Source organism: Saccostrea cucullata, unplaced genomic scaffold, assembly GCF_032062105.1.
Source record: "Saccostrea cucullata isolate Sc308-1 unplaced genomic scaffold, CSIRO_AGI_Scuc_v1 ctg15761, whole genome shotgun sequence".
In the NCBI taxonomy this organism is placed as follows: Eukaryota; Metazoa; Mollusca; class Bivalvia; order Ostreida; family Ostreidae; genus Saccostrea; species Saccostrea cuccullata.
The window spans coordinates 1,105-13,833 of record NW_026918101.1 but is presented as its reverse complement, the minus strand read 5'-3'; the positions used below and the strand labels follow the sequence as shown (position 1 = coordinate 13,833).

At 31.4% G+C, this 12,729-nt stretch overlaps 1 protein-coding gene across 1 annotated transcript; it reads right to left on the bottom strand.

The window, feature by feature from the left end:
* Positions 1-631: 631 nt before the first annotated feature.
* On the bottom strand, positions 632-11,525 carry LOC134246825 (multidrug resistance-associated protein 1-like; the record flags this gene model as incomplete). The annotated part of the gene is made up of 13 exons (XM_062729202.1): positions 632-758; positions 907-976; positions 1,364-1,448; positions 3,853-3,996; positions 5,273-5,419; positions 5,907-5,916; positions 6,161-6,177; positions 6,558-6,878; positions 8,155-8,341; positions 9,124-9,372; positions 9,691-9,834; positions 10,593-10,657; positions 11,409-11,525. Coding segments are annotated over 13 exons (1,683 nt in total), but the record flags the coding sequence as incomplete, so codon positions are not given.
* Between the last annotated feature and the right edge of the window lie 1,204 nt (positions 11,526-12,729).

The window sequence follows — 12,729 nt, the reverse complement described above, 5'->3', positions numbered from 1 at the left end:
CCATCACAGACAAGGAGGTCCTCCAAATTTTGATCAAAGGGCGATAACTCCCGACCGGAAGTGAATTTCCAAAAAATAATTTGCCGGAATTAACTTCAGATGCTAACGCATCTACCGTGAAAATTTCAAGCAAATCGAACGAGCCATCTCCGAGAAATCTTCTGCACAAATTTTGTAAGAAGAAAAAAGAATAAAAATAATAATAATAATAATAAAGGTAAAAAAGAAACCGAAGAATAATAGAAGGGTCTTCCGCTGAAGACGGAAGACCCTAATAATAATAATAAGAAAATTGAAAAGAAACATAAGAATATAGAAGGGTCTTCCGCTGAAGACGAAAGACCCTAATAAAGGTAAAAAAGAAACCGAAGAATAATAGAAGGGTCTTCCGCTGAAGACGGAAGACCTTAATAATAATAATAAGAAGAAGAAGAAGAAGAAGAAGAAGAAGAAGAAACAGAGTAAAAGCAATATGTTCCCCAACTTCGTTTGGGGAACATAATTAATACAAACCTGTACATTGACGTGACCCTTGACCTTGCAATAGATTTTAAAAATATAATTCGATTTTTTTTTACATACACATGTATATTTCCCCCTTTTTATCATAATTTATAAAATTAAGACAAACCTGAACATTAACGTGACCTTTGACATTCTCCATCTCTCCCAACATGGCGGCTATAAGTGACGATTTCCCCGCCCCCACCTGCCCTACCACGGCCACAAGTTTACCCTCTCCGACCTTAAGGTTAATTCTGTTTTAACAATAGAATTATGTATAAGCATATAAATAATTCTTCACCTCTCCTTCTTTTTAAAATCATTCTTCATTCTGTGGATCATTATACATTAACTACATTGAAGGATACATATCTCAAATAATATGCATCTTACAGACTGTACCTGTTTAAGGTAGGTTTCCGATTTCTTCGGTCCCAGGTAAAATATCCGTTATCTATAGAAATTGCATACCCTGCAATAGACATAATTCTATTATAAATTTTATGTCAACCATTTACAGTAAAACTCGGTTATAACGAAGTCACTGGGACCTGTGAAATTACTTCGCTATATCCGTAATTCGTTATATCCGTATAAGAAATCTGTTAAATTTATAAAACTGGGGATCCAAAATAACTTCGCTATAACCGTGAATTCGTTATATCCGTGTTCGTACTAACTGAGTTTTACTGTACTACTCAAAATCAGTATTAAAAAGCTCAGAACTTCACTTCTGCTTTCATAAAATGTAATCGATATACAGAAAGATACCGAGGAATAATAAAACATTTCTTTAAATCTTTATGTTTCGTGGTCTTTTCACCAATTTTACCCTTCTAGCTACGAATTTTAATAATACCTGTGGTTAAGGAGGTCGACACGTTCTTTTGATTGAGGTCCTCCTTACAAAGGAATTTTTCTATTCTTTTTAGAGATACCAGCATCTGTATAGTATATGCAGCATTTAAAAAAATTACACGGCCTTAAAAATATTACATTGGCATTGGATATAATATTATGATTATTATTAAATGATCAGGAATTTTGATGCTCTCTGATTGGTCATGACGTCGTTTTGTGTGATGTACCTCAGAGTGAGTTCACTTCATATGACATTCTGGGAAGTTGTGTTCTTAGGTTTTCCTCTTGACTTACCATCAGTTTGCTTATATTTTCTTCGACCAATCAAATTGGTCGTCTTAAAGCCTGTGTCGTTGTGAATGTTAACATGGCAGACGCCAGTTCCAAATAGACTACACTACTTTCTCAAGTAAAAAAGTTAAGTATTCTTGTTAAATAATATTGTTTTTAACTACTAGTATCATTTTTTAAACTGTTAAAAATAATCATTATCTGTGCTTACACTACGCATTATATTGTGAGTGTTTATATTTGATATTTACAAGAACTAAAGTGTCAAAAATGTTGTAAATTTCCTGATTTTTTAATAAAACGGTTATTGGCATTTGAATTTGGTTTTCACTTGACTATACGCGCCTAGACAAGTATTGGTTGACCTTGGACTTCGGTCTCGGTAATAATTGTATACAATGATTTATAAATACTTTGATAGGAGAAATACTAAAATGCCTGTGTAAAGACAGAGTTTTAATTGGCTTCATAGAAAGCTTTGCACAATTAAAGTTTTTTTTTTAGGAGCATTAGATTTTTGTATGAGTGGCTAGGATTACTTTATTTATTTTCTTGAATGGAATTAATTTGTTAATAAGAGCTAATAAATGCTTCTTTATTAGCTTATTTTTTCACATCATACTTTAGGTTAATTTTAATGATTTCTCTCCATTCTCTCCCGTAATCTTTTATTGGCAATAAGTTGTATATTTTTTCTTATTAACATAAAATGCTGTAAACGTATTACATTTGACTGTGTATTCTTTCTAGCGCTTTTGGCGGAAATGAACTTCTAATTAAATTCTTGCACATACGCTCAAAAAGTTCACAATAACTTCGGTACACACATAGCTATACACAAGGTCTAATAATAGCATATTCTCTCCCTGTTTTTCACATCATGACGTCACTATTTAGTTCAGGTATAATTTTAATGATTTCTCAGTCCGAACTCGTCTCAACAAACGACTAGTACAATTTATTGTAATATCTTAGTTGTATATTAGAATAATTTGTACACAGCTTATTAACAGTTCTATAAATTCAATTATGATTGGATTAATCGTTTTAGTGAAGGAAGGCTGATGGTTAAAAATGTATTGTCATTTGCGCAGTGAAAGCAAATTGTCGATATGTACTTTTAATTAGCGATTTGCTATCAAAGACCTCCAATTGGCACTTGAAAAATCGGAATATTTGATATATAAGTTCTAAATATCTAATATCGTTTTCTTTAGTTTTAAACATATTAGCATACAAAAAGGATCACCCACATATCCAGGGGAATGGTCTCTCAAAAAGATTTGTGTTTTAACATGCTTATATTTGGAAAGGATTTATTATCCATCCATTCTGTTGCCGACATGGCACACAAATGAACTGTTTTTGTCATAAAAATTAACTCACAAGGAAAGAAATATAAAAGTATCTCCTTTCAACATAACACGGAGGTTCACTCTGCCAATATCTGATTGTGACGCACGATGGTTGATGTGATTAAAATCATAGAGGATCACTTTAAAATATAATAGGTCCAAATATTGTTTCTTGTATGGAAGTTATTCATTTAGTCTTGCGTTTTTGATCACCCCTAGTATATACATAAATAAAACATTGACTGCACTAAATTTATTGTATGCTATCTTCAAAAATCAATTTCCGCCAAACATCGTACACGCCAAATATAATACATTTGTAAAACGAAATTTTCTGTTTCAATGTTATTTTTTGAATCCGTTCCTGCATAAATTCAATAAAATGATGTATATATAAAGACAAAGAAATAATCGTCCATTAAAACGTGAAGGAGCAGAGAAAACAATGACCACCAAAACATAAGATGGGATCTGGTGCCATGGAGGAGTGAATCCCCTGCCGACCGGTCAACTGTTTCATGACGAAGAAAGAACGAAAAAAAATTTTAAATTCAGTGTGTAAATAACTGGATAACAATTTGCTATGAAACGTCTAGTATCTTAAATAAGTGTCATTGCATCACTACTGCTGGAAAATAAAAAAAAGTCGGAGCATTTTACTGAAGGTTATTCTTACATATTGTAAGACCAATTTGTAATCCGTTTTCTTTCGAAAATCCTAAAATACTGAATTCCATTAAATCATATAAAAAGTTTAAACAGTTTTAATCAAATATTTAAACAAATGGGACCCATTTGTAAACTTAATGCTCAACAATTAGTTATACTGTTTACACAGTACCTGTATGATTCCTGTGATGACGAATGGAACAATTGTTATAGAGAAGCGAAGAGTGTTGATGATGGTGAGGGAAACAAACACCTTACTGGCATCCACGTAATTTCCTGATGTTAAGGTAAAAATCAGCAACACAAAATAGCTCATCTGAAAATTATAATGGTTACAACCTTACAAGTATTGGTATACGCATAATGCTTATTAAAGTAAACATTATAAAATCTTTTTATCTAGGTCATGAAGAAATACAATTGTTAATATTTCAAATTGAACTGCATAACGTCTTTCTAAAAATATTTTACAAATTTGTTTTTCAAATAAAAGTTATAAGGACAGAAAGATAATTTCAAATGTGCAAAAAAATATACTTGCCATATGCATGTATCATACTTTAAAGTTAAAGTTGTGATTATCTGTATGTATTGTCTTTGTATTGCTTTGTGTGTGTATGTGCTTACATGTTACTGTTATTGTATCACGTGATTCGCGCATCTGATATGAACCTATACCAAAATAAATTGATGTGCAGAGAAATCTTGTTGTTTTATCAAAATAGAACCGGTTACACTTTAAACCAAATATTGAAAGATTTCTTTCAAAGTTGCTATTAGAGAGCCTTTTGAAGTTTCATTTAAGATATTACATATATTTCTTAATTTGCAGTTTGTAGAAATAGGCTAATGCAAAGAGGCCTATGGAACACGCACTAAATATAATCTATGCTAACTCGTTTCCATAATACATGTAACTTCATAATGCTTAAAGTAAAATTAATTATTTTTTTTATGTTTACCTAATATAATACACTGTGCACAGAGAAAAAACGAAATTTTCTGTTTCAATGTTATTTTTTGACAGCAAGTATCGTGCATAAATTGCAATAGAAATGATGTAAAATATATAAAGACAAAGAAATGTGTGAGTGTTCAAAAGTCCATTAAAACGATGCAAAAATAGGAGCAGAGAAAACAATGACCACCAAAACATAAGAGGTGGGATCTGGTGCCATGGAGGAGTGAGCATCCCCTGCCGACCGGTCAAATCCACTGTGTACTCATGTGACGAACGGGAAAGAACGGAAAAAAATCTATCAACAATTCAGTGTGTAAATAACAGGATAACAATTAACATGAAACGTCTAGTATCTTAAATAAGTGTCATTGCATCACTACTATCATTGCTGGAAAAAAAAAATAAAAGTCGGAGCATTTTACTGAAGGTTAGTTCTTACATATTGTAAGACCAATTTGTAATCCGTATTTCAAAAAGGAAAATCCTGATTAATACTGAATTCCATTAAATCATACAGTTCTGCGAATGATGAAACATTGTTTAAACAGTTTTAATCAAATATTTAAACAAATGGGAGTACCACAATTGTAAACTTATTGCTCAACAATTAATCATACTGTTTACACAGTACCTGTATGATTCCTGTGATGACAAATGGAACAATTGTTATAGAGAAGCGAAGAGTGTTGATAATGGTGAGGGAAACAAACACTTTACTGGCATTCAGGTAATTTCCTGACGTCATCAAGGTAAAAATCAGCAACACAAAATAGCTCATCTGAAAATTATAACATTTACAAGTATTGGCATAACGCATACCCATGCTTATAAAACGTAAAAATCATATTTAAAAACGTTTTCATCTATATAAACTTTTTTCTCTAAATCATTAAGAAATATAATCGTTAAATTGAAAAAGGATTGACTACATAACGATACTTTAAGGCCAGGACTAAGGTATAAATATTTAAACTTTGAAAACAAAAACAAAATGTTCGTATTCCAATTATCATACTTTAAATGCCATTTATGTCATTAAAGTTGCTATTTGAGAGCCTTTTCTAAAGTTTCATTTAAGAAAAATATATTTGCGTAATTTGCAGTGCTTAGAAATAGGCTAATGCAAAGAGTCCAAAATTTTTATGTTTTTGTAACACGTCTTTCGAATATAATCTCTTCTTTATTGTAGTTTCCAATTTACCTGTAACTATCATAATGCTTAAAGTGTGTACCTCAAAATTATTTTTTTTTATGTTTAATTATACCATAAATGGACTGTGCATCAAGAAAAAATATATATCATTTATGTTTAAAAAATGACAACACACACTTTTTTGACAGAAAATTATTTGTTTTGCTTTTTAAAATCTAAATGTAAAAAAACATCGAAAAACGTTAAAACAAATATTTTTTTTACAAATAAATATTGGTTTTTTATTTAAATTCACAATTAGGTATATTGTTCCTTATTTTGTAACGAATATTCAATAGTTTCTTGGTGAAAGGTGGCTTTTTTTACGTATACATCTTTAAAACCTACATAAAAGTTTCACTTCATTAATTCAAAATTTAAGTCAACATTTCTTTAAAGAAGAATGGTGCCATCAAATTAAAAAATAACAATATCGGGTTAATTTTTCCTTTTACTAAGATGATACAAATATGCAATTTAAAACTCAACAGAAGTTTTTTTTTTCATCTTTACCTGATCATAATTATAAATTAAAAAAAATTGTACCTCACTTTTAAAAGCTACACAGAGAGACCTGTGTTCTCCCTATCTCTTTATGAATATGTTTATCTCTTTTAATCCTATCTTAATTTATTCAGAATGTAAAACATGTTTTTGACAATTTTAAAATACCTAATTCACCCATTCTATTAAAACTTCAAAGCACATAATAAATTACACGTACTTTTATACCACTTAACACCTCATTTAACAGTTTTATCCGACTAGACTTAAGCGCTAAAATGATTCCTTGGTACTTCTGTTGAAGTTTCCCAAAGACTATGTTAAGCGCCGATATGATAATGATCACTGCAACGCTTCCCAGAGTTGCCACGCCCATTTGATTCCAAATAAGGTATAAACCCAGGGCCAGCATGAAGAGAAAGGAGAGGACTTCGTACTGAAACATGAAGGCGTCTTGTATTCGCTGACAGTCCACTGACATCAAACTGACAATGTCACCAATCGTGTAGTGACTTTTAGCAGCGTTATTCATTGTCAATGACTGAAAGATATTAAAAGCGCATTCAAAATGATAATTTGTTGGCACGGCCAGGTGTGTTATAGGACCGAAGACATCCAAAAATATGAATTCAAAGCTTATATTTACATTCCCTAATTTTTCTTCCTCAGAATTTCTTATTTCGTTAATCTTAAATGTGAATTTAGCGCCCTTCAAACTGTCGTGGTAAATAGATGTAAGAGCCGTTTGTGACGTCAAATGACGTTAAATGATGTTGCAAAGTTAAATGACGAGGAAACAAATTAATTCTTAACGCACATTACGTTGAATTTTACGTTAATTTTTCTGGGTTAAAATTTTTCCTTAAATTGAGGTAAAACATGTTACATTTTGGTGTGTGTTATAGAAATTTGAAGACCGTTGATTTCTAATGAATTTCATAAGAAAAATTACACTGAATGTAAATATATATCCAAAATATAATAGGCCTGGGGTTAATTACTTTGAAATGTAATTAAATGCTTTCAAATACATTGATAATTTTGTCAATTACTTACAATTACAATTCGATTGATTTATTCAAATGTAATTAAATACATTTCAATTACAGTTTTATTTCAAAAAACTTGAAAAAACATATGCAAGTATATACAGGCATTAAGTACTGAAATTAGTGTTTCTACATTTTTGAGTTCATATTAATCAATGACATCATTACTTTTTCAAACACAGTATCACTCAAGCAACATCTATCAGGTCTGAATTCATTTTTGGTTCTAAACATGATGGTTTTTGTGAACTTTTCGCAATGTTTTTTTTCCTGGGTATGAGAGAGATGGTTCACACCTAAACAAATTTAGACTTTCGTCCTTTACCCATTGCCCTGGACAGAATGTCATGCAAAAACAAATGGGTATCCAAACTAATTAAACATTATGAGACATTTAATTACTGTATAAACACAAGCTCACTCCAAACATGAGTAGCTCAAACATGTATACAAATTATGTATCATAAAAAGACAACTTACTAACTTTTAACTTGAAAAAGGTAATTGAAATGTTATTAAAAAGTAATTTAAAATACATGCTATTTGTAAAAATGTATTTAAAAACATTCAATTACTTGTAATTGAAAACAGGCTCAATTACAAATTACTTCCAATTACTTTGAAAAATGTAATTAATTACACTCAGTTACAATTACTTTCATCAATTACCCCATCCCTGTAATATATATTATCTCGTATTCCATTGTCAGAACCATAATTCCAACATTCGACGGAACAATTATATTTTATCTTCATTTAGATTTTTACCTTTTTATATATCAATCCTACAAGTGCTACTTTCACTTTCAAGCCCAGGGTCATCATGCAGAATGCGCCCTGAGTGAAGAACAGCGACTCCACTACCCCACTGATAAAGAACAAGATAGCTAGTCCCCAGCCATTCCACAGGGGCCTGTCCTCTGTGTGTTTGTTCTCAAGGAATTCGATCATCAGTCTGCAAAAGAACGCTGATTTTAGGTGGGTCTTTTAACTCTTACATAGAAAAATTGTTTCGAATTTAATGTTTAACAGCTATTACTGTGGAAATCCGTCCCGAACTGTGTGCTGAATTTATGTACATCTTAATTGACAAAAAGAAGTAGGTTCACTAACTCCATAAAATGGCCCTGTCATTATACCAATAAACTGACCAAGTCCTTACGTTTAATTTCGAACAGCAACATAAAGTAGAGACTTGGTGCCTACATTTCTTATAAAGTTTTTTTATAAGAGTCCGAGTTTTGATACTCAGGCTATGTGAAACTACGATGTTTTTGAATTTTGAAGGAAATGAGTGAAACTATTGATTGAAATATGAGCCTATCCCGCGATCCAAAAATTGTTTCAGGGAGTAAAATCTTCCGAAGCAATTCTTTCAGTGTATAGTTAAACATTTTAGATCAGAGGCTGGGGGTTATGAAGAAAATTCAAAAACGGCCTAAAATTTGGCCATTTTAAAAAAATTTTCAAGATTTGAGGAAATTTACACAGTTCATGGCGTCATAATACATGGACAAGAGAAAAAGTCATCATATCTAATTGATATGAAGACACCAAGGGTCCAAGTGAAATCTAACATATCTCCAACTAAAAACAAGCAGTCTGATTTTACAGAAATTCACAGGGCCAAAATATGCCAAAGGTGAACCTTGTTCTTTATTTTGGAAAAAGAAGTGAATGTAGAGGCAACTCAAAGGTATATTAAAAGCAATAATGATTGAACACTCAACTACTCACTTAAGTAGCAGCGGTTGAATCATGGACAAAACGTCACGTGCGATTTTAAAGAAGGAGGCAAGTAGCCACTGTTTCCAGTAGGTTCTTGCCACAACTTTAAGTAAAGTTGGTCGCGCTTGGTGGAAATTCTCGGAGCCTTCTTCGTCGTCATCTATATCTGATTTTTGATTGGATAAAGGAGGTGTTGACTCAGATATGAAAGTACGATTTTGGTAGATATAAGGATGGGGAAAATTATTATGTTGCATTCTGAATAGAAAAATTAGGTAAGTAACAATTAGAAACACTCACAAATGCAAGAGTTTCAATATATATGCATATTATAGTACGCTGCACTTAGATTTTAAAATGACCTCGCCCAATATGTAACAATATACACACATAAAATAAATAACTTTTTACATATACCTTAATCAAGCTAGTTTTTAAAACTTCATTGTTTTGATGTTTTGAGTAACTGAATTTATGTTTTAGACAAAATTAAGTTTTCTGCAAATATGACGGGACCAAACTTAACATTATTATTCTGTTTATGCAGTGCGAAAGTCAAAGCTACCCGGGACAAACCTGACGTTTCTTGTGGCCTGTTTGTGAACTTCCTTCTTCCAGTTTTGTTCTAGTTCTGGGACACACGTCTCTGATCTCAGGTAGTCCACCTGGTTCCAGAGGTCCTTAACTTCCAGAGTTTGTCTATACGCTTTCCACACGAGTCTTAACCAAAAAATATACTCTTTTATATAAATACAGGGTAATGGAAGCCTAAAGAAGAAGGTACAGTTTCAATACAAATTAAGCCCGACATTTTTCTAAAATATTAAAGGGATATAAGAAATCAAAATTCATTCTTTCTGAATCATATGACCTCCTTAATGCTAATTGTGACGTCATTAACTTGTGCATTTTCCCGTATTTTCTTAAAAAGTTGCAGAAGACATCAATTTTCAGTGGAATTTTCTTTATAAAAACATATTCTGCTACCGTCGCCCAGAACTATTTTGAGATATGTGATTTTTCATAGCAGTTTACATAATATATCCAAAAGTTAAAGTGGGTGACAGTAGCAGACCCTATTTTCTAAAGGAAAATTAGCACAAAAATAAGTCAATTTGAGGCTTTTCTTAGAAATGTACCAAATTAATGACGTCATATTTCCAGAGAGGTCCTCCTTTATGCCATATTCTTTCATGATTTATCATATTCATCTACTCAACTATTGTTAAAGCCAATTTCATAACCTTTGAAGAACATTAAATTTTTAGGGCACAATAAAGCTCAAACTGTACCTTCTTCTTAATAAATGATAACGAGATTAAACCAATGACGATTCACCTTTTAAGAAATACAGATGATTGGAAGTCAAAAGGCATGAAATCTTTGCATTTCATTTGTAGTTGATCTTTATTTCTTGTTGTAGAGAACGGTTGCTCTAAAATATTCAAGACTGATTAAAGACGTAATGGAAAACATACCCATTAAACCACCAGAAAACCCATCTATTGAGGACAGATGCAGTCTCCTCCGGGGAATGTTCTCTCTGGGTGGAAAATGGTACAACATAAATAAAAATACCAAGTATTTACATCCACTGAATATTTTCCCTTTATTTCGTAAGAAAATCATTATTGTTTATCCTTTCATGAACAACACTAGGCATATCACCTATTCCGAATAACTTGTTCCATCAATAAAAATAATGTGATGTACACATCAATAATTAATTAATAAATATTTTTTAATCCTACTATGCAGATATGAATATAAACAATATAATGTGACTGTGGTGTTTTTGACTTAGATATTGATGGCGTTTGCTCTTTTGAAAATGATATGATTTTATTTTTGGATATATTCATGTTCTTGTAATTGCTTTGTTTTTATTGTTACTAATCTGATTTGATTTGAACTGTTAAAATATTTCCAGTTATAAATGTTTCTGATATATTTGGTAATCTTATGGAAATCTTAAAAGCATTAATCTGCCATGGAAGAGCGAGTGCTCGAAGTGTCTACTTGTGCAAGCTGGAGAACTTTCTGTGTTTAAGTGACCTTTAAGTAAATTCTTAGAGTAATTAGTATATTAACCTGTCAGGAGAAAGAGTATTAAGTTGTTAACTGTCAGGGGAAAAAAGTGTGTTAAATTATCAGGGGAAAGAGTATTTTGAGCCTTCATTGGTACGAATAAATAGTACACTGAAAGTTTACTTGTCAGAATGTTTATTTCTCAGGTCAGAGTTCATATTGTTTTTATCATTACGAGTAAAGAAAACTTCAAGTTTAGAGTTTACCTGTCCAAGGAGTGTATCATTCGGATGATCAGGCTTGTCAGCGAATGAATACAGAACAACTTGTATGCAGATGATTGTAAAGTAGACATAATAGATAATACTGGTGACACAACTCGGCTGTAATAAAAAGATAGGATTAATACACATAAAGCGTTATAGTACTCTGCGCGATATTGTCCTGTAATTCCATTGGATTTATACACATAAAGCTAATTATCAACTGTTTATTATACAAAATGTTATTTATATCGAGTATTCGAGTATGATTACATTAGTGTGTGACATTGGTCTACATTATAACATTATTTTCATGTAATATTACCCTTTATCCTTTTCTATATTACCCTAGCTGCTTGATTATACGGTATTACTACGAATGACATTGCTCTATGTTATATCAATATCTGTGATTATATAAAATATAATAGCATCTGTATGACACTGCCCAGTTTTGTAACATTACACGTATAATATCATTCTGATTTATAATATTATCATATATAATATTGCCCTGTATTATAACGTTTCTTTGTATGATTTTGACTGTGTTAACATTTCTCCGTTCGATATTGCCCTGTATTATTACTTTCTCTGTAAAATATGGACCTCTTGTATAATATTATTTTGCATGATATTGCCCTGTTTTATAACATTACCTATGTATTATAAATTAACTTTGTTTATAATATTCCCGTTTATTTTAACATAACTCTGGTTAATATACTAAGGCAATATATAATGCTGCCTTGTACCGTATAGCTGGTTTTCTTGACGGGTGTAAAATTTGGCGTTTTGCTTGCTGGAAGGTATGCCAACAATTTTGGCGTAATTTATTTTAGTGGACACAGGGTTTCTTCTCTTATGATATTAACACTAAGATTATAACATTAACTGTCATGATATTTTAGCGATTAAAATTTTAGCGGGCTTCCATCAAAACGCCAAAATAAGCAAAAATTAGCACCCTGCTAATACAACCCGCTATATGGTAATTTAACGTTACTCTGTTTGATATAAAAATACTGTAAATAACTTTTTATTCACAAGAACTTGTTTTCGTGTAATTACGCGAAATAATGTGCTTGCAAAAATTATAGTACAATTATTAGAGGTATAACTGTATAGTATAGAGCAAAAACCACATTCGTGGGGAAGGATATGGAGATAACGAACAATATTCAATCAAAAAGTCCATAAAATACTACAAAATATGAGCAGAACAAACACGAACCCGTCGTCAGTTCAATGTTCAAATAATGTAAATAACAATTAGTATGAAAAACATCAGCCATCATTTGTTTCAATGATAAATTGTATTTCC